We start from the raw sequence: 20,050 nt of genomic DNA on the forward strand, positions 1-20,050 counted from the left end.
GCAGGCTCAGTAGAATGCGATTGGCTCAGTCTTGGGGCCAGAACACTGGCAGGGCTGGGGTTGGAACTCAGGTCTGGGCCTGTGCCTGGCGTTTTAAACCCCTGCTCGCAAAGGCCTTTGCCACCAGCCTGAAGATGTGTGAGCAGGGCTCTGCTGGCCTCAGGGGTCCAGCCTCGTGCAGAAATAGCGCAGACGCCTTGGAAACCCGCCCTGGCACCGGAAGGTGCCGGGGACTTGGTGGGCCCCCTCTCACTGGGTGCTGTGTTCGTGAGGACGCAGGGAGATGCTGGGCAGCCCCGTGAAGAAACCAACCAGGGTGAACGCAGGCCACGGGGGGGTGGGGTGTCTCTGAGGACAAGGCTCAGGGACAGGGCTTCCGTGGGGGGCGGCCGTGTTTGGATTTGGTTGGGAGAGAAAGAGAACTGTGTGTTGAGGTAGATTTGGAATCTGGCTTACCTGGTGCGGGTCCCAGATCTACTGCTAATTGGCGTGATGCGAGGGCTGGTCCCTCGACCTCACGGATCCTCAGTCTCCTTGTAGTCGATGCCGATCGTGTAGGAGCCGGTGCTTTTGAACAGATTCATGACGGGGGGGGAGGGGTGGCTCGTGTAATTTTCATACCAGTTCTATCCTTTGGTATTATCACCCCCTTTTGCAAAAGGAGAAGCTGAGCCTCCAAAAATGGTAATGGACTTGCATGAAGTTGAGTAGTTTGAAACCAGAGGTTTCCTGGCTCCCAGACCCCATCTCTCCATGCCACCCTGCGCCCTGGTGACACGCAGGGACGCGGTCAGGGAATCCAGGGTTTGGAAAAGAAGGACCGTGCGTCTTTCACTTCGTCTCTTTGCTGTGCCAGGGCGTTTGTACAGGCGCCAAAAAGTTAGGAACAGGTGGTGGGGGGGGTATCACTGATGGGTAATGGAAGCAAGTTGGAGAGAGAGAACAGGTTCAGAGAATGGGATAGGAATTCCACGTGACGTCAGATCGCTGAGATGCCCGATGAAAGTGGAACACTGACACCAGAGCACAGCCAGGCAGGTATGATGCTATACACATGCCCAACTAGTGAACCGAGACGACGCTGAGTGGGAATAAACAACCAGAAGAATTTGTGTCTCGTGGGCGTTCCCACAGAGGAGAAAACGGCTGGACCAGCAAGAACATTCAGTCGGAAGGAGGTAAAGAAAAACTGGGTGTGCATTCCTTCCCAGAGCGTCATGTGGGATTTATTTGCATTTCACCGTCTCGTCCTATCTTCTTTGGCCGTCGCTGCTTTCCCCAGATTATTCTCTATCGATGTAAGATCCCAGATAAGGCGATACAAGGCCCAGGGAAATGCGAGGGCTTTCGGGCTTGCATCGGCCTCTAAAGGAGGAGGCTGTTCTGGGGCTGGGTGTGTGACAGGAATGACGTTTGTAACGTAGGAATGGTTGGCAGTGGCCTGAGTTCTGAGCCACGCAGATTTACGTGCGCGTGGGGAGGTATGGCTCCGTGTCCCCATGAGAATCTGCGTTTGTCCCAGCTCACTCCAGTGGCTCGGAGAGCAGCTGCTCAGTTTGGGAATCCACGCGGCCGAGCCCTCCTCAGTTTCCCCGAAAGCTCCCTGAGACGCCCCTGCACCGCCCCGAGGTGGGCTGTGCGCTCATTTACTGCGTCCACCCGTGGACTTCCGTCCGCTCTCTCTGCAGGAGTCTCCCTCCCACCGCCTTGGCCCTCGCGAAGACCAAGGCGCTGTAAGAAAGACACAGGGAGAGAACTCCCAAGCTCCCCTCAGGTGTGACGTCACATCTCTGCCTTGGAAATCCGTCAGACGTGCAGGCCCAGTCAACGCTCAGCAACTGAGGGAGGGGGCAGAGCAGACTCCGCGGTCCTGTGTTCCTGGTGACCCGTGTCCCCGCCTGCCTGGGTGCTCTTTGCAGGGGTGAGGCTGGGTGGGAAACCCTGGGAGAAGGGTCAGGACAGGGTGGGCAGGGTGGGCATTGGGCAGGTACCGGATGACCGAAGGGGTGCACTAAGTCACGTGGAGCTGGGCGTGGTGGACGTGGGAGTGGAGGCTGCCCCCAGGGGCTCTGGGCGGTGGTCTGGCGGCAGAGTGTGGGCTGGGCCAGGCGGTGTCACAGGTGCAGGTGTTCTGGGCAAGTCAGCCTCTGGGAGGCGTGTCTTGGTTCTGGGCGGAGCACAGCCCGGGAACCTGGGAGCTGCTGGGCGTTGGGAAGATTCGAGGCTCAGCAGGGCCGCAGGCACCGCCTGGGGCTAACAGAACTCCAGTGCCCGGGAGGCACATGCACTGGACTGTCTGCCTCTTCCAGGGACCGGGTGCTGAATGGATGAGCAGGGCAGCGACTCAGGGACAGGGCCCAGCTGGCAGAGACGAGGCCCAGAGCGGAGCTGCATTTCAGGAACGCACCGCGCCCGTCTCCCTGTCAGATGTAGGCCACAGCGTTCGAGCCGTGTGAGCCGCCCAGACGCGGCGCTGAACCGCGGAGCTGGGCCTGGCTGTGGGAGTGCGTCCAAGCTCAGGGTTTTCAGAGACCAGCCGGGGCTGAGCTTCAAGTCTGGGGACACGGGAAAGAAGCAGGTTCCCGTGACCCACGTGTCTCTATGCTCTTGGCCGGCTCCCCGCGTGATGGCACAGTGGCCTCCTTGTTCTAGAAATCACGTGCAGACATGACGGTGTCTAGCAGAAGTTCTGTCTTGTGAGTCTCTTTTCAAAAAAGGCAGGAGCCCCTCTTTCTCTCTTTTTAAAAGATTTTATTTATTTATTTTTAGAGAGGGAAGGGAGGGAGAAAGAGAGAGAGAGAGAGAGAAACATCAATGTGCGGTTGCTGGGGGCCGTGGCCTGCAACCCAGGCATGTACCCTGACTGGGAATCGAACCTGCGATGCTCTGGTTTGCAGCCTGTGCTCAATCCACTGAGCTACGCCAGCCAGGGCAGGAGCCCCTCTTTCAAAGCACCCATCCCTAGCAAGCGTCTCCTCATTCTTCCCTGGGTGCAAGTTCATCCCATGCCCAGGCCTACATCTGCCATACAAGGGGTCATCACGACCTGACGACTCTTGCATCCTTTGAGGACGAGGCTGGCCTGGACTCTCTTTAAGATCACAGCCCTAGAGAAGGTTAGTAACGGAGCAAGTCCAAGGCTCCGTGAGCAACAGGGATGGTGAACACAGACTAGGCAACCACAGTGTCTGCTGCCTGTAGGTTTGGGTTCGATCGGTGTGTGTTAAATAGGGGTTTAGTCTTATTTCAGGACTGAAGAATTTTAATTCACTCGAATATTCTAATTATGTCATGAATTATAAACAGAGTGGTACCTTGAGGTACTTGTGAATTCGTTTCGGAACTCACGATGAGTGCTGAAACTGACAAGTCCTGAGAAAGTGCCGAGTGCTGAAATGTTTTGTTTTTCTAGTCAAAATGTGATGAATACTGGGTTTGATGAGTTCTAAGCTGACGAGTCCTGAGGTGTGACTGTACTGATACTTACTCAACCTTTAAAGTGATCAGAACCGCGCACAACAGGTTCATTTCAATACTGTTTTGCTGAGGTTCATACGGGGAGATTATAATTAAGATTTTGAAAGAGCACTTGATTGAGATTTTAATAGACATCTAAAACTGCTGGCCAGCAAACTGTACTCAGAATTGCTCATTAAGCAGAATTGTTTCTTGTTGCTTTTGGAAGGAAAATCTTTTTTCAAGTGTTGGAGTCCTATATTCGTCCTCTCCTGGACTCATCGAGTTATACAGTCATGGGACTCAAATGTTCATAGGGTTTCAACGATCTGTTATGCATGCACCCTTTGCTGCTAGATTGCAGAATTCTCAAAATGTCTGCCAATTGTGGAATACAGTAAACTGTTAAGTTAAAAGGTTATGATTTGGAAATGTGCTATGGCCCTCAGGGGAGGTTGGAAAGAGAGACTGCTCCCTGGGCGGCCACTGACAGGACCCCCTCTTCCTTCCCACCCGGCGTCCGGTCGGGCCCAGCAGCTCCCATGATCCTTTGCGGGAAGTCAGAGGCAGAAGCCAGGGCACTGGGAGCCGCAGCTGGTGCTGGGCGCTGCCTGTGGGGGCTGGCTCTGCCTCCTGAAGTGTGGTCACCAGTCTGCAACAAAGGGTGGGTCCAGCAGTGAGACTCTGGGGGGGCCCAGCACCCCAGGGCCCACAGGAGAAGGAGCCAGTGCTGTTAACAGGTAATAAAAAGGAGGAGAGAGATGCACCTTGTTTCTGAATGAAACGGAAAGGATGGAGCCAAGGAAGGCAGCTTCTGAGCCCTTCCTTGCTCATTGCTACTCACTCGTGGCCCTCGGTGCCACAGGGCTCACAGCTGGCGTTTGCCGTCTGCAGCACCACGCTCGCTAACTGAGATGTGATGACTCTAAATGTTTTGACAGCCCACTAAATGGGACTCAAGGAGAAGCAGAATCTAAGATTGTGTGTGGCATGGACATGAGAACACATTTTCTGAAGGACGAGATAAGATTGAATTCCTTCCGAGTAAAAACATCAAGGATTCTTATCTGAGGGCAATTTTTTACGTGTATGGTCAAGTACATTAAAAGTGAATCCAGCCCTGACCACAGGCATGTGGCTCAGTGGGCTGGGCATCGTCCCACAGAGCAGAAGGTTGCAGGTTTGATCCCTGGTCGGGACACACGCCCCGGGTACAGGTTCAGTCCCTGCCAGCATGCCCACGGAAGGTATTCAAAAGTTGTTTTCCTCTCATACCGATGTTTGTCTCGCCGTCTTCCTCCGTCTCTTCCCCTCTCTCTCTCTTTATTTTAAAGATTTTATTTATTTATTTTTAGAGAGGGAAGGGAGGGAGAAAGAGAGAGAGAGAGAAACATCAATGTGCGGTTGCTGGGGGTCATGGCCTGCAACCCAGGCATGTGCCCTGACTGGGAAGCGAAACTGTGACACTGGTCACAGTGTCACGAACCTACGCCAGCCAAGGCCTCCCTCTCTCTTAAATAATGATGATAATAATAATAATAATAATAATAACAACAACATTACTCCAAATTTACAGGGAACAGGGATGGGAAAATAGCATAGAAACTCTGTAAACTACATGTGGAAGAAATAGTGGACTTCAAAGTCTTATTTCCTTTTTCCCTTGATAATTCAAGTCAATAGAAAGGCTTTCATGTCAGTGCCATAGGCTTCTACTATTTACATTATGCAAATAAATATTTAATCACTATTCTTTTGAAAATAATATGAATTTATAACTTTTCTTCAAAGTTTTTTCTTAATTTTTTAAAAGATTTTATTTATATATTTTTAGAGATGGGGAGAGAAACAGAGAGAATCGGTTGCCTCTGGGGTCCGCCTCCTACTGGGGACCTGCCCACAATCCAGGCATATGCCCAGACTGGGAATCGAACCAGTGACCCTTTGATTTGCAGGCTGGCACTCAATCCACTGAGCTATATATATATTTTTAAATGAACATCCTGTTAATATACTTGAGATGCCCACCAAACTTCCCCACACCAATGACATTTTGGGGTAACAGGCTGCTTCTAAAAATAAGGCAGGGAGACATGCAGACATTAGTGTTTCCGTTTGAAGGTGAGCCCGGCACCACCCACCCACGCAGACTCTGCCCTCTGCTCTCCCTTCAAATAACTAGCTGTTCGTTACAGCAGCTGATCCGTGAGCCTCGGTCGTCTGGCTTTTTAAAACAAGTACGAACAGATTCTCCTATCTGTATGCTTCACGCAGAAAAGCTAATTGGGGAAATTCTGTTCCTAAGTGCAGAAGTTCAGATGAAAAAGCTCTAACTGCTAGACTCTTCTTCCTAAACTGAAGCAAAATAATAAAATATTATAATGCCAAGTTTGACAGTGAGTGACAAAGCCATTAATATGCATTTTATGAAGTGCGTTGACTCTGTTCCTGCAGCAGTCTTTGGTGATGAATGAATATGATATTAACACTGGAATCACACTTCCGGGGGTCGACTCTTAGGTCTGGCATTGACTAGCTGTGAACTTGGGAAAATCACCCATCTGTCCTCCATTTCCTCATCTGTAAAAAGAGATAAGAATGCTTATCTCACATGATGGTCATGAGGATCCAATCACATTAGCATATGCAAGTGTTTAGAACAGTAGCCATGCTAATTGGTGTGTGTCACTTTTAAAAATGACAACGGAAACATATTTATGAATTCATATAATAAATATGCATGTATCATAAGCTTAAACTAAGGTGTTTGGAAAAATAAGTACTCAGTTCTCTAAGTACATTTCCCGTTATATAGAGGAAACCCTTAAATTGGCTGGCTTAATAAATACACCGAGTCGGAACTGGTAGGGTTTCACACTGGAACTGTAATTGTACCTTTCCCTAATGCAGGGTGAACTGTAAGCTGGGAAGTCTCCCTTATACCCCGTGTAAACGGGGCCAGACTGCAGATGAGTTCCCGTTCCAAGATTCAGCTCTTTCATTTATTTTTGGGTTCCCATCATGCTTGTCTTTGTGCATGCTCATCCAACATTTTTAATGACTCGGTAAAATAGAAGGGTTTCCTCTGCAATCAACGATTACTCTTCCCGGGAAAGTGTTTCAAAAATAAAGTCCTTCAAATGTCTAGTCTTTTTTTTTTTCTGGGAGAAAAGGAATGGCCTTAAACGACATTGGCTTTGGCAGCCTGCTTAAAGTTGAGGGAAATGGGAGCGGAGGGAACCGGAAGAAGGTGCCCCAGGGAGAGACCCGGGTGACGGGTCTGCATGTGCAGGGAACACGCCTCCTGCTTTCCCGGGCAGTGCTGTCGCACCAAAAGCCTATTTTCTCGAAAAGGACAGTGTTTGCCCGAGCATCACAGATGGAGCCTATTAAATGTGCATTCCCCGAAGGCAGGTAGGGCACTCGGAGGTGGCCAGGAATAATGCAGGCCTGGTGTCCAACGCGACCTTCTATTTTGGTGCAGAGGAAATCTCAATCATACCACAACACAGATTCCTGGACTGAGAAAAATTAAAGAGATACAAAAGTCCTGTCTGCTACGCGGCAATGACGGGGAGCTGTGCCTCGAGGCAGGGGTCCCTGGATGGTTCTCCCGAGATCGGGGGCTGGCGAATCGCCCAGGAGGTCCCGTGTGGGAAGTCTGGGTCTTCTGTACGAGAGGACAGAGTGTCGCTCTCTCTTCGGCGCAGAGCAGGATGGCCAGGCCAACCCCACCGCCCTCCCACGGCCACGTCCTGGAGTTTGGCTCCAAACTTTTCTCAGAGTCCGAGTCTCCCGTTCATTGTGCGAGCGAATCCTCGTTCCGTTTTGTTCTAAACACCCTCTCTCCTCTTCCTCACAACCAGGGGAGGGGCGACACTTGATCGAGTTGAGCCTCGCTCAGCTCTCCTTTTTGTTTGGAGGAGTCCTGATTCTTTCATGCAGTCATAGAAAGCTCTCCTAGCTCGTCCTTCCTACAGGTGAATTTCTCTCCCCTAAAAAGCAGGAAGACTTTGGCTTTAACTTACCGTCCCTAGAGTTTCTGGAGTACAAGCTCTGCTGCGTATTTAGGACGGTCCCTGCAACACGGATTCCTAGGTCACGTAAGTTCAGGAAGCGCCGGCAGTCAAGTTAATGGTTTTCTTTAATGGACCGTCATGCCTCTGGCCGTGCAGGCAAGCCAACTGGGAGGAAATCACACTCCTACGTGCGGCGGTTCACACAAGGAAGCTTTGAACTGCCAGACGTGCCTTCCTAAAATAAAGCAAAAGAATAAAGCAGTACAACGTCAAGTTGAACAGTAGACTGGGACAGCATGGAGTTCAGTCCTGGCTTTAGGAATGGTGAGCCGAATGGCCTGGGTTCAGTTCTGCAGTGTCTCTGTGCCTTCGTGTGCCTGTGTGTAAAGGAAGACAGCAAAATGACGCCCTCATGTATGGGGCAGCTAGAAATGACGAATGTCGGTGTGCTGATGTGGGTCTCTGAGGAGGTTTAGAATTTGTCATCTTGAGCTGATTTATTTTTGACCGGTAATCACCTTCCCACCCCCACCCCACTGTGGGGGCGGGGAACCAACACATCCTGTTGACAGAGGGACATTTAATTATTGCTTGCACGTCAAAGACTCATTGCTAAAAACTCCATCACTTCAAAGTCCCGGGGAGTATTTAAATTTAATCACGTTGCCTTTTTTTCAAATCCTCACCTGAGGATAGCTTTGTTGATTTTAGAGAGAGAGGAAGGAAAGGAGAGAGAGAGGAGGAGAGAAACATCGATCAGTGACCTCCCGTACACACCCTGACCGAGGATCGAACCCGAAACCTAGGTCTGTGCCCTGACCGGGGTTCAGACCCACAACCTCTTGGTGTGCGGGGCGACGCTCCAGCCACCAGAGCCACCTGGCCAGGGCTCCGACTGCTGTTTCATTGTTGATAAAGAACGGGAGAAGAAAATTAATTTGAACATGCGTTTTAGAAGAGCTGGAAAGCAAGCTAATAGCCTGTGTACTTTTATTAATTATTAATCTTTTATTAATTATGATTTAGCTCTCTTGAGGAATGACAAGGACATTATAACATTTCTCCCCTCCAGGAGATTTATGAACACGGAGCACTTGATCTTATGCATTAAAATCTTTGAAAACCCTGCACGCCTGCAAAAGGAGTTTGTGTTACAGTGCTCTTCCATTCATTTTTCTTACAGTTCATGTTCACTACGTTTATATGAGTGGTTGGGCAAAGGATGACAATCATGCAAAGTTTAATGAGCAGCATTTATTTTAATTAGGAAAGAAGTTTTGAAATCATTGTCACAACCTTCTCATTATTAAAAAAAAATGCCCACTGCTTGCAAAGCTGCTTTGTCGTGAGACAGACCACGCTTCCTTTCTCTGTATCCTCACGCTGCCCCCTGCGCTGCCCCCACAAACTACTTTCTGTCCTGTCCCAGGCACCCGGATTCCCTTACTAACACAAGTGCTAACCCATCGCAGGTCTGAGATGGGCAGCCCCTTGAAGGTCATGTAATCATGGGCAATACATGCACAGTGCTTACTTTCTCCTGCTCTCAAAGAACAGTTAATGCTCCTAATCCCTACAACAGCCCGTGATGGCATCACTGCTAATGTCATCGTTATTTTACAGACGAGGATCCAGGTTCCAGACGTCACACTCCCAGTCTGCCCCCCGACTCCAGGGCACGGAGCAAATGCACCAGGTGGTACTGCTCCTCCACCCTGTGCTCGCTGGGCGTAGAGCCCGCAGTGTCTACCCCGACCAACCCCCCTGCTTAGACCCGGCTGGCGGGGACAGTTTTTCTCCGAGAGAGCGGCAGAAGGGGACACCGTGTTCGGTCCCGTGCATCCTCGGTCCCCAGTCAGCCCTCGCTCCTCATCTCACGGCCTGTTCATTCGCTCACCAGGAGTGTTTGGGCGGTGATGGCAAGGAGGGTGTAAGCATCTCTGAAGGTCCCTTGCGCCTCAGCTGTGGTGAGGAGGCAGGGGGTGCCGAGCTGAAGCGGAGCGAGGACGGCCAGGTGCGGAGCATCAGGTAGCTCATCGGGGCCCCTCCCTCTTCCAAGTCCCGCCGAAAACGCCTGGGGCCTTGGCCGGCTGGCTCGGTGGCTGGGGCGTCCTTCCCTGCTCCAGAAGGCGCGGGTTCAACCCCCAGTCGGGACGTGTAAGGGAGGCAACTCATCAGTGTTTCTCACACGGATGTCTCTCTCTCTCTCTCCCTCCCTCCCTCCCTCTCTCTAAATCACTGAAAGTATCCCCCGGTGAGGATCACAGATAAAACATCTGGAGAGCGAGCGTATTGGGTTGCTTTTTATTTTCAGGTTTTATTGAACCTCTCCTGTGTTGTCACCCTTCACTACAACGCCCAGATAACTCTTGACACTGTACGATTACTCGATAATTATGTGTTCAAATAAATGTCCAGAAATCTCCTTTACAAATTCCTGACAAATTTAAATCATTGGAATCAGCAGTGTTAGACCCCTGGTCTAATGTCCCGCAGAGAGCCGGGGCGGGGGGGCTCAGTGACACTGGCGGCTGGACCCCGGGCCCAGGGTGTGTGCATCGGCGGGTCTGGAACGGGCTCTGAGGGTCTGCATGTCTTTCAAGCCCCCAGGGGCCACTGAGGTCGCCAGTCTGGGGACCACGTCTGAGCGCTGTGGCCGACAGAGCACTCTCAAACTGGACATACAGCCCCGGCCGGTGTGGCTCAGCGCACTGAGCACCGGCCTGCGAACCGAAGGGTCACCGGTTCAATTCCCAGTCAGGGCACGTGCCTGGGTTGCGGGCCAGGTCCCCAGTAGGGGGCGCATGAGAGGCAACCACACACTGATGTTTCTCTTCCTTTCTTTCTCCTTCCCTTCCTCTCTCTGTCTAAAAATAAATAAATAAAATCTTTAAAAAAATGGACATACTCCCTTCCCGACTGAAAAATGACTCAATGAGCTTGTCCCCCCCAGTAGCTGGGGTGACAGTTTCATGGGGTTCTTCCCCCCGTGAGCTGCATTTAACGGGAGTCTCTCCAACTCCGCGAACCTTCACTCGGAGGAACAGATCCGCTTCTTGGCCTCACACCCTTGTATCCAAGCTGCCTTTTACGCCTTTGCTTCACTGACACTGCCCTCTCCTGGTCACGCGGGGCCTCCCGGTCGCCACACACCCACAGTCTTAACCACTGCTCGTCACAGGTCAAGGCCAAGAGCGCGGGTCCCAGAGATGGGCTGCCTGGGGTCCAGACACTGGCTCCTCTCTTTCTCCCAGCCCTGGGCCCTTCACGTCATCCGTGCTTTGTTTTCTCCATCTGTAACTGGACTTGAACCACGTCAAGGGGCTGCCGCCTCACAACGGTCTCCTTATCTGAAACGCAGGCGCTCACAGAAGAAACCTGCAATTCTCCGCATCGCGACACAAAGCTGAGGAGACCGTCCGCAGGGTGGCGTGTCACCTCCCCGTATTGCTCCGAGCTTCGCTCGGCCAGCGTCACCCACCACGGCCGCACACCTGAAGCGGTTTTCTCGCGCCCAGGTCAAACCAAGGGTGCACGGGCGTCTTTGAGTCACCACCCGCGGGGGGAGAGGAATGTCCAGTTGGGTTTCTGTCAGAGCAAACAACCTCTCTGGGGTCGGACTGTTGGTGAAAGTCTGCAGTGATTTTGCCTTCCTGGGAACCCTACCTCGTGATGTTGTCGTGGAGGCACGCAGACACCACCGGGGCAGAGTGGGAGACGCGGGCCGTGAGAGCGACTGGATACATTTACACTCGGGAGTCCAGGTGTCCGCCTGCCTGGACGGGGCCTGTGCTCGCTGCAGTGATAGATAAGACTCGGGACTGCCTGCCGCACTGGTGCTCGGAGACGGGAGGGACGCCGGGTGGTGGGGGGCATTCGGGCAGGGAATGGGGGTGCGCGGGTCCAGCCTGGTAAGCAAGCGAGGGCTCCAGGGGCTTCCCAGTGTCAACGGGGAGTTCAGCAGAGCATAATGCAGTGTGACTCGGTGAGAAGCCGGCGTGTGGCAGGGGACAGGGGCCCCAGTGTGGGGGGCTGTGGAACGTAGGGCTCCCACTTATCAGGCTGGCTGAGCTTGGGGAGCCCGGGTCTTGCCTCCAAGGACACAGATTGTCCGGTTGCAGCGGGGACCCCAGGAAGCGCCGCTGCTGCTTGGACACGCAGCCCCGGCCGGGGGTGGGGTGGGGTGGGGTGGAGCCGTCGGGGTGAGCGTCTCACCCAAGTCTGTGGGGTTTGTTACAAAACTGGATGGACACCCACCATCCGCTGGGGTGGTGCGAGGGCTTCCTGTGGACCTGGGGCCCGGCAGGGTCTCCCCCCACGGCAGAGCGGGCATGGGCTGGGACCAGGTTTGGGAGCTCAGGTGAAGGGAACGGGAGGGCCGGTGCACGACATGCACGGAACAAGGACAGCCCTGCAGGTCGTCTCCCTGCTGGTGGAATCCCCCCGCCCCACTTGTTCTCTGAAGCCCGGTGAGTGCAGAGTTTTGCTGAGTCTCCCGTCTCCCTGCTGGGCACCGGTTCCCTCCCACACCCCCCCTCCGCCTCGTGGACACCAGACTTACCAGGACTGGGGGTGGGGGCTCGGGGGGCATGTTCCTGAGCCTTGGGGGAGCTCAGGTTACACCGCCATCCCCTCAGCTCTCTGGAAACAGCTTCTACGTATCAGTTCGCAGAAGAGAGGCAGTTTCACCAAGGACAGCTGCGAGGTGTGCAGAGCCTTTGGCCCCCCCTCGTTGGCTCCTGTGCTCTGTGCTGCTGCTTCCCTCCGCCCCCCCCCAGCCCGCCCCACCCCCAGGGGAGGAAGCAAACCCACTAGGCGCCTCACTGAGGGCCAAGGAAGGGGCATCTGGTGACTCCAGATGAAGAACCCCTTCCCGATACTGGCGCCGCAATGCACCAGTCACCAGGCCTCCAAGGCCCCACGAGAGCCCGAGTCTGCAGAGGTCCAGGACGGCATTCCATGGAAAACAGAGTCGGGGAGCGCGCAGCGGCATCAGAGAGGGTGGAGAGAGGAGCTTTGGGTCTCTGTCAGAAGGAGGGCCGGCGGCGTGTGCGCCCGAGCATCGGGGCAGTGTCTGTCCCCGCCCAGTCCTCTGAGCCCCGGGGGCCCCAGGAGCTGTAAGGTCCTGAGGGTGCACTCTGTGCCCTGACACCGTCCCCTCAAAACTGTAGGAATGCTGGGGTGTGGTGAAGACTGGGGGTGGGGTACCGGGGGCTCACCTGGTTGCACCTGGAAGAGTCAGGGGGTAAGCTTACAAGCTCCAGGCAGAGGCTGTGGTCAGAGCAGCTCTGAACTTGAACTTAGCTTCTGCTGTTCTAGAAAAGTGTTCTGATTTCTATGGTGGAATCAAATGTAAGCAAGATCCAATCACTTAAAAATAAAACAGGGGGTGCCATTACACCCCAAGAACAAGTGAGAGCTTCTTCAAAGCAAAGATCCTTTGTCAATTCCATTTTTAAGGGTCTATTACAAAACAGAAGGGTTACAGTTCACTTGTATTCATAACTTACCAGTTTCATACTCCCTTGCATTGAGGGAAACATGGGTCACATACGTAGGGATGAGGTTATGTATCAGGGTTTGGGTAAACAGATGGGGTTCAGCGTAATATTGAGTTGTTACCCTCAAAGAACCTCCTTTTTTAAAAAAACAATGAAATGTCCTACCTTTACACTGGTTAAATTCTAATGTTCTTTAACCTTTTATTTCCTTGCAAGATAATAGTTGGAGAGACGGCTGTGTTTTGCCTGCAACTGGCCACCAGGGATTTTGAGAACCAGGAGAAAACTATCTTAACCGGAGACTGTTGCTATATAAACCCACTGGTGCGGAGAACTGTGAGATTCCTCGGTACGTGCTCCCTGAATTGTCTGTGTGTGTTGTTGCTGGCGCCGTGTCCGTGGAGAAGCGAGCCTTTGACTCGACCAGCATTTTAACTGCATGCAAATATTAACTTGCATTTTCTTTGAGCTGTCTCGATTTAGTTTTAAAAATAAACATAGTATACTAATTTCTCCAATGGGTGTGAAACTCCATTTCAGTTGCCATTTTCATATCACTGTACGGAAGAAAGAACCCCACACGTAGACGTTAAATATATTTTAAGAAACTAAAAATTTAAAAGGCAATTAAAATTTGAAAGGTCACTAAAAGATTTACTGTGTTTGTGGGGAGAAGTGGTCATCTTGTTAGCTGGTTGAAAATCAGGAAGAACGGGAAAATAGCCTGGCGAAGAAAAGAAGTAAGCGTTAATCACTGAATGTCATACTCCACACACAACTTCTGAGCTGGTTTCTGTCTGTTTATTTTAAGCCCACCAAAATGTGTGGATGATTTTATTCGAGGACAGAATTTACTGGTACGTCAACTTTCAGTCTCAAGTCCTGCACTAGAGCGTGTGCACACTGACAAATTATTGTAAATCACTTCAATTCAGTAGAAACTTGTCCAAGACAAATTGTTTAAACGGATACAAGGAAGTTAATATAAATTATTATTTCCTGGAGTTATCAGATAAAAGCCTGTCTCTCTCTATGTGTTTAATATAAACTCCGATCGGTATTAAGATTAAGGAGACTGTCGCCCTTCTGTGTATTTCTCCCATCAGTGGGATCAAGATGAACACTTCCCAGTCTAATGCACAGATCGCCTAATCTGTGTATAAACCCACTTAAAGGCTGATCAAATGTCATCGTGCCGTTAAATCTCTTTGAAGATGAAAGGTCTTCTCATCTCCGAATGTTCTTTTTATTGCCATCAAGTCACACATCTCCAAAGCCACCGTCGATGCTGTTGAAGGGAGAACTTTCATAGGAAACTTTCAAAAGGCCTTTTTTTCCCACATGCAACAACCCTGTGTTCTTGACTCGTCTCTGCAGAAGAGTCGTTTAATTAGAAAAGAAGCAGTAATACGCTTGGCACCAATAATGATGAAGTTCACACTTACCTAGACACTGTCAGGTGAATTAGATTCCGTCTCAGTCAGTAAAAAATGTTTTCCCGCATCTGCACCCGTGTTTCTAAATGAGATACGGCACGCATTTTGTGGGTTTCCGATTCTGCCCGTGTTTCTTACTTACGTGACTTCTTGAACTATTGAGGGCGCTTCGTTTGTTTCTCGTTCTCTCGAGCACTGTGACTCGGTTTCCAGTGTGTTGTAATACAGCAGGAAGCTTATGGGCAGGACACAATTGTATGACTGGACACCACTCCCTGTGGTTCTTTGTTCCGGGTGCCAGCACAGAGGACACGCGTGTGGAATCGCATCGGAACCAGCACCTTATAGTCAGGCGGTATTGGCCGTGGCCCCGACACGCTGCCCTTTTCATTCCAAAGTATGTTTGGGCACATCGAGACATCGAAGCATGTCCCTGTCCTCGTCAGATATCTCGCTGTAAACGGAAAAACGCGAGACCCCAGATTAAGAGGAAGGTTTGGCTAAAGAGGATGAGGATATCTTAGCCTCGATGTGGAGCCTGGTCACACAGGCTCCGGCCGAGGCCACGGTGTTTGGGAGGCGAGCCGGTGCACGTACACAGTTTGTCGGCTTTGCTCTCCTTCGTTTCTCTGCCTCTCCCCAATTTCTGCTTTTCTTCACGTTCACTTGGATGACTCATGGAAGGCTGGTGAGATATAAAGAAAGGGCTCTAATTATTTCCTTTTCCACTTTTCAGATACAGAGAGAACTCAGGTCTTTGTTTCATTGTCACTGTATGCTCAGAAGTTTGCTGTGTGCTGGTTTGTGTGCATGACGGTTTCATCCTTTTAAATAATATTTTGAAAGCTAAAAGGATGGCCGTGCATCTGATGCTAGAAGATGATTCAACCCCGTGCAGCTTTCCTGGTGATTTCTCACACAATGGCCAATGATTATGTAGACACTTAGGAAATAAACAATGCAGAAACATACAGCTAAGGAGAAAACATCTAATTATTATAATAGAATTATATGACTTTGTAATAAACCAGTTGCTTGGGAAGTATTATGTTAGTGCAGTTTTAAAATGTCCTGAAGAATTTTATTGTATTTCCCCAAGTTACGAAAGAATGGCTTTCTTTACATTGGTTACCACATTTTTGAAGGTTATAGCTCTAAGTTTAAGTGAAAAGGGTGCCGGAGAATTTAATTGATGTACCCTACCTAAGTTGAAAGGTAAGTTTTGACAACAGTGACCAGTGACATTGAGTCTAGAAAATGTTTTTTGTGTGTGTGTTTGAGGACACTGATGAGTTCCTTAGAAAAGGGAGGGGGGAAACCCACATACTTACTTTTGTATCTTTAAGTAACCAGAGGAAGTAAATTTTAAAACAGTGAAGGTCACTGGAAACATCATTGTGATTGCCCCATTGCTGACTAAATTGCCCCAAATTTGATCAATTAAAATGCAGTTCATAGAAGAGAAGGTGGGACAAAGCTGCTGGCTTTTAGAAACGTGTTTCTGAAAGCACGGTCTCCCGTGATGTTTCAGCGAAGACGTCGGCGGCGGGTTTGCCCGCTAGTGGGTGCCACCCGCAGAGTGGACTTCAGCCCGAGCGGGCTTGAGAGGCGCCCTCCAAGGGACAGCACTGCTTCGCTTTCTGTCGGTGACATTACAGGATATTTCAACATGGGGAAAAAGCAAGACCGCTCACATTAGCAGAAGGGGAGAGACCGATCCCACTGGAGGGAACCTGGCTCCATTTAAAAAATCACATTCCCCAAACACGGGCTTAGAATACATCTTCTTTTATCTCGAGTCTTCTACACCGGCCGCGCATAGCAAGGTGGCCGGTGGTGGGCAGCTCGTCACTCTGAACAATGCACAGTCCCAGCACACTCGGGAGAGCCAGGGCCGGCCCCCGACAGGGGTGGCCCCGAGGAGCCCTGCATGCGGGGTTGCGGGGTGGGGGAGGAATGACCGGGTCCCAGTTCCTGAAACAGCCCCTCGTTGGAACCGAAATCCGCGCCACCCGCGCGTGCCAACGGTGTGCTCTCTTCCAGGAATCTACACGTTCGGACTGTTCGCCACCGACATCTTCGTGAACGCCGGGCAGGTGGTGACGGGGAACCTGGCCCCCCATTTCCTGGCGCTGTGCAAGCCCAACTACACGGCGCTGGGCTGCCAGCAGCTGACGCAGTTCATCAGCGGGGCGGAGGCCTGCACGGGCAACCCCGACCTCATCACCCGGGCCCGGAAGACCTTCCCCTCCAAGGAGGCGGCCCTCAGTGTCTACGCGGCCATGTACCTGACGGTAAGGCCACTTGCCTGCGGCTGCGCCTCGCCCGCTGGCCACTCCCCTGGGGCGGCAGGCCCCTGAGCCGCTTCCCGCAGGCCACTCGGGCCATTGAGGCTGAATAATAGCTGTTTGTTCTGTGCTGTGGGTAACAGGAAGCCGCTTGGCTCTCAGGGGGGCGTGTGTGGGTAGTTGGTTGTATTAAAAAATACAGCCGTGAGCATTACTATTTGAGAATACGTTTGTCTTACTACGGGGAGGGCTGGCTGGGAACAAACTTGGCCGGTGGCAGCCCCCATAAACCGGTGACGGCACCATGCGGAGGACCACCCAGGCCCCTGCGCTGCTTGCCCGGGCTCCGATACGCCCTGCTGGGGCTTGGCGAAGGGGCTCTCTTTTCCTAGCAGGATCTCTTGTTATTGGTAACTGTATCAGAATACGGCGACCGTGTTGTCATAGTTTCTTGGAGACCTAACCAAAAGGTCCTTCTCTGTCATGTGTGTTCCTGGACTCCTGAGTCGTTGCCCTTGTGTAGGTGAGAGTCAGGCCCCCGGGGCAGCTGTCTCAGCACCTGCAGGCAGCAGTGTGGGGGTCGCAGGGAAGCGCCTCGCTGGTCTGCGGGCTGAGGAGGAGGGAGGGCCTTGGCAGGCAGCTCTTGAGCCGGCATGGCTGTCTCCTGCCTGCCCCGGTGCCGCCAGGACCTGTCTGCCTTGCAGCTCTGGGGCTGGACTCCTGAAGCGCGCTCTGCCGGCTCTTCCAAAGCTGCAGGGCGAAGTCTGGAGAATTTCAGAGTCTCGGGGGCTCCATTCCGACGGAGCCACGAGCGCCTGCCTGCTGCCGTGCCCTCATGGACGAGAGATCCCAGGACTGATCTGAAACCAAATTCGATTCATTTCTCATGAATTATTCTTACCTTCCAAAAGCTGTCAGATGATGGAAACGTTTCTGAAGTTCCCCCGCCGTCATGCCAGGCGACCTCTCCGAGCAGAGAGGACACACCTGTGACACCTCCGCCTGAGCCTGGGAGCCGGATTCCTGAGCGGCGGACCGCTTAGGAGGGCGCGGGTGGCACTGCACGTCACGTTCATAAGGGCAGGTACCTTTAGAGGTCAGAAGTGTATGCATTTTAACATGTTAATAGTTTTATTTTTTTAATTTATTTTTTTTAACTTAAGATTTTATTTATTTATTTTTAGAGAGGGAAGGGAGGGAGAGAGAGAGAGAGAGAGAGAGAGAGAGAGAGAGAGAAACATCAATGTGCAGTTGCTGGGGGGTCGTGGCCTGCAACCCAGGCATGTGCCCTGACTGGGAATCGAACCTGCAATGCTTTGGTTCGCAGCCCGCGCTCAATCCACTGAGCTACACCAGCCAGGGCCACATGTTAATAGTTTTAAAGCCAAACGAATTCTATGCCTCACTGCCTGGACTTGTTAAAAAAATCCCAACAAGAAATGGGGGCTGGGGAGAATGAGGAGGGCAAAGGGGCCAGACATATGGGGAAGGAAGGAAGGGGACTTGAGTTGGGGGGGTGCGCACACAATGCAACCTACACGTTTTGTGTTCTAGAACTGTACCCCTGAAACCCACATTTTATTAGTGTCGCCCCAATACATGTAATAAACTTGAAAAAGTAGGAGACCATATACCAGTAAAATTAGGACATCTATCGAGGTCGGAGGATCGAATCCCTCCCCGTGCACCCTCCCTCCTGCAGTCTCTGGTCTCGTGTGCACCCCTGTCTCTGCCCCCCCAGTCCCCAGTGTCTCTCTGGCCCGACAGCTCTGCTGTCCTCGTGGCACCGTGAGACTTCACACGAAACCTGGGGGCCGCGCAGACTCTCCCCTGTCCGCTCCGTGGCCGGACTCCGCGTCCCGCCGCCCCTGGAGTAGAAGAACCGTTCAGTCTTCCAATGGAGACTGACTGACAGCTTCGGGGAATCGAAAACCCCCAAACGCTTTTCATTCGTTGTCCTTGAGTCTCACCCTAATGTTCGTATCCGGTCTGGGTGTGAGTAGCAGAGGTACCTGCGTGCGCCTGTGGGATCGAGCCCATGGCTTGAGACAGACTCCCGAATGCCCTCCAGCCCCCCAGTCCCCAGAATGGTTACACGCTTCCCCTAGCTTTGGAGGTGACGGACCTCACTGTGCGGTGTGGCCAGGGTTGCCAGCGGCGGTGAGTGTGCCGGCGCCTGAAAGCCTGGTCCTTCCGTTCTGCCAAAAGGACGCTTTCAAGGGCATTGCTGCTGTGGGAGAGGGTGCCAGCCTTGTCTGCACTGGAAAAATCTTAACATCTTGTCTTTTTTGAAAAGATTTCATTTATTTTTAGAGAGAGGGCAAGGGAGGGGCAGAGAGGGAGTGAAACAACAATGTGTGGTCACCTCCCCCCCACCCCCCGGCCCACAACCCAGGCATGTGCCCTGACTGGGACTCGAACCAGCGACCCTTTGGTTTGCAGGCTGGAGCTCAACCCACTGAGCCACACCAGGCGGGGCTTAATGACTTGTCTTGCTCCTGGTCCGCCAGCATTTGTTTCAGCAGCTTACTTGCTGGCATTGATTTAAGGAACATCCCCATTCTAAACCGTACCATTCTAGTCCGTCATCAGACTAGATGTTTGTAATAACAAGAATAACATTTACTGAGCATTTACTATGTGCCGGGCACTACGTGCTGTCCTGTTGCTAATTTATATAGTACTACTTATTTATGAATTATTAAAATGTATTCTTTCTTTATTATTTTTGTAATCATTTATTATTTGTACTAACTCACTGAGTTATAACAGCTCCTTGAAGTAGGTGCTATTGCTACACCCAGACCCATAGAACCACGAATCGCCCTGATCACAGTGATTTCGAAGGTTCCAGAGAAGGGCTCACTCAATCAATTAGCCCCAGCATGCTCGTGCTCAGGTGAATTCCTTCCTGCCCCCACATAACCTCAGTGGCCCTAAAGGTCAAAGCCCAAGGTTCAGTGCACAGCCGTGTTCAGAGAAGAAACATTTAGGAACACTCCAACACCCAGAAATCTTCTGTCATTAGACCTCGGTGGCACGGCACGACGAGGCAGGCTTCCGCCTGTAATTACATTGCAGGGAACCGCTGTCTTTGTAACAATAGGTTCTGTTCCGTGCTAACTGCCTTTCTCTTCTCCGCCACCCTGTGAGTCTGTGAGTGTGGGTGGCTGCCATGGCAACTCGGCAGCACTCCGCTGCAAAGGCAGGCCCTCCACGCAGGGTGCGCTCTGATGTGTGAACCCAGATACATATGTATTTCTGCCCGGCCTCACCAGGGGCACCTTGGGAAAACTTTATAATAGCGAGTTGGGGTGTTTCAAACTTCCGAAGCCTCAGGAAATGCTTGC

General features: G+C 51.8%; 1 protein-coding gene across 1 annotated transcript in view; it reads left to right on the forward strand.

The window, feature by feature from the left end:
- PLPPR5 (phospholipid phosphatase related 5) overlaps positions 1–20,050 on the forward strand; it is a 78,875-nt gene that overhangs the window by 16,721 nt on the left and 42,104 nt on the right. The window contains exons 4-5 of the mRNA XM_045817018.1: positions 13,193–13,325; positions 16,456–16,706. Coding sequence (XP_045672974.1) covers positions 13,193–13,325; positions 16,456–16,706 — 384 coding nt within the window. The remainder of the gene's footprint in view (positions 1–13,192; positions 13,326–16,455; positions 16,707–20,050) is intronic.

This window comes from Phyllostomus hastatus, unplaced genomic scaffold (genome assembly GCF_019186645.2).
Source record: "Phyllostomus hastatus isolate PE091 unplaced genomic scaffold, TTU_PhHast_1.1 phas_scaffold_216, whole genome shotgun sequence".
In the NCBI taxonomy this organism is placed as follows: Eukaryota; Metazoa; Chordata; class Mammalia; order Chiroptera; family Phyllostomidae; genus Phyllostomus; species Phyllostomus hastatus.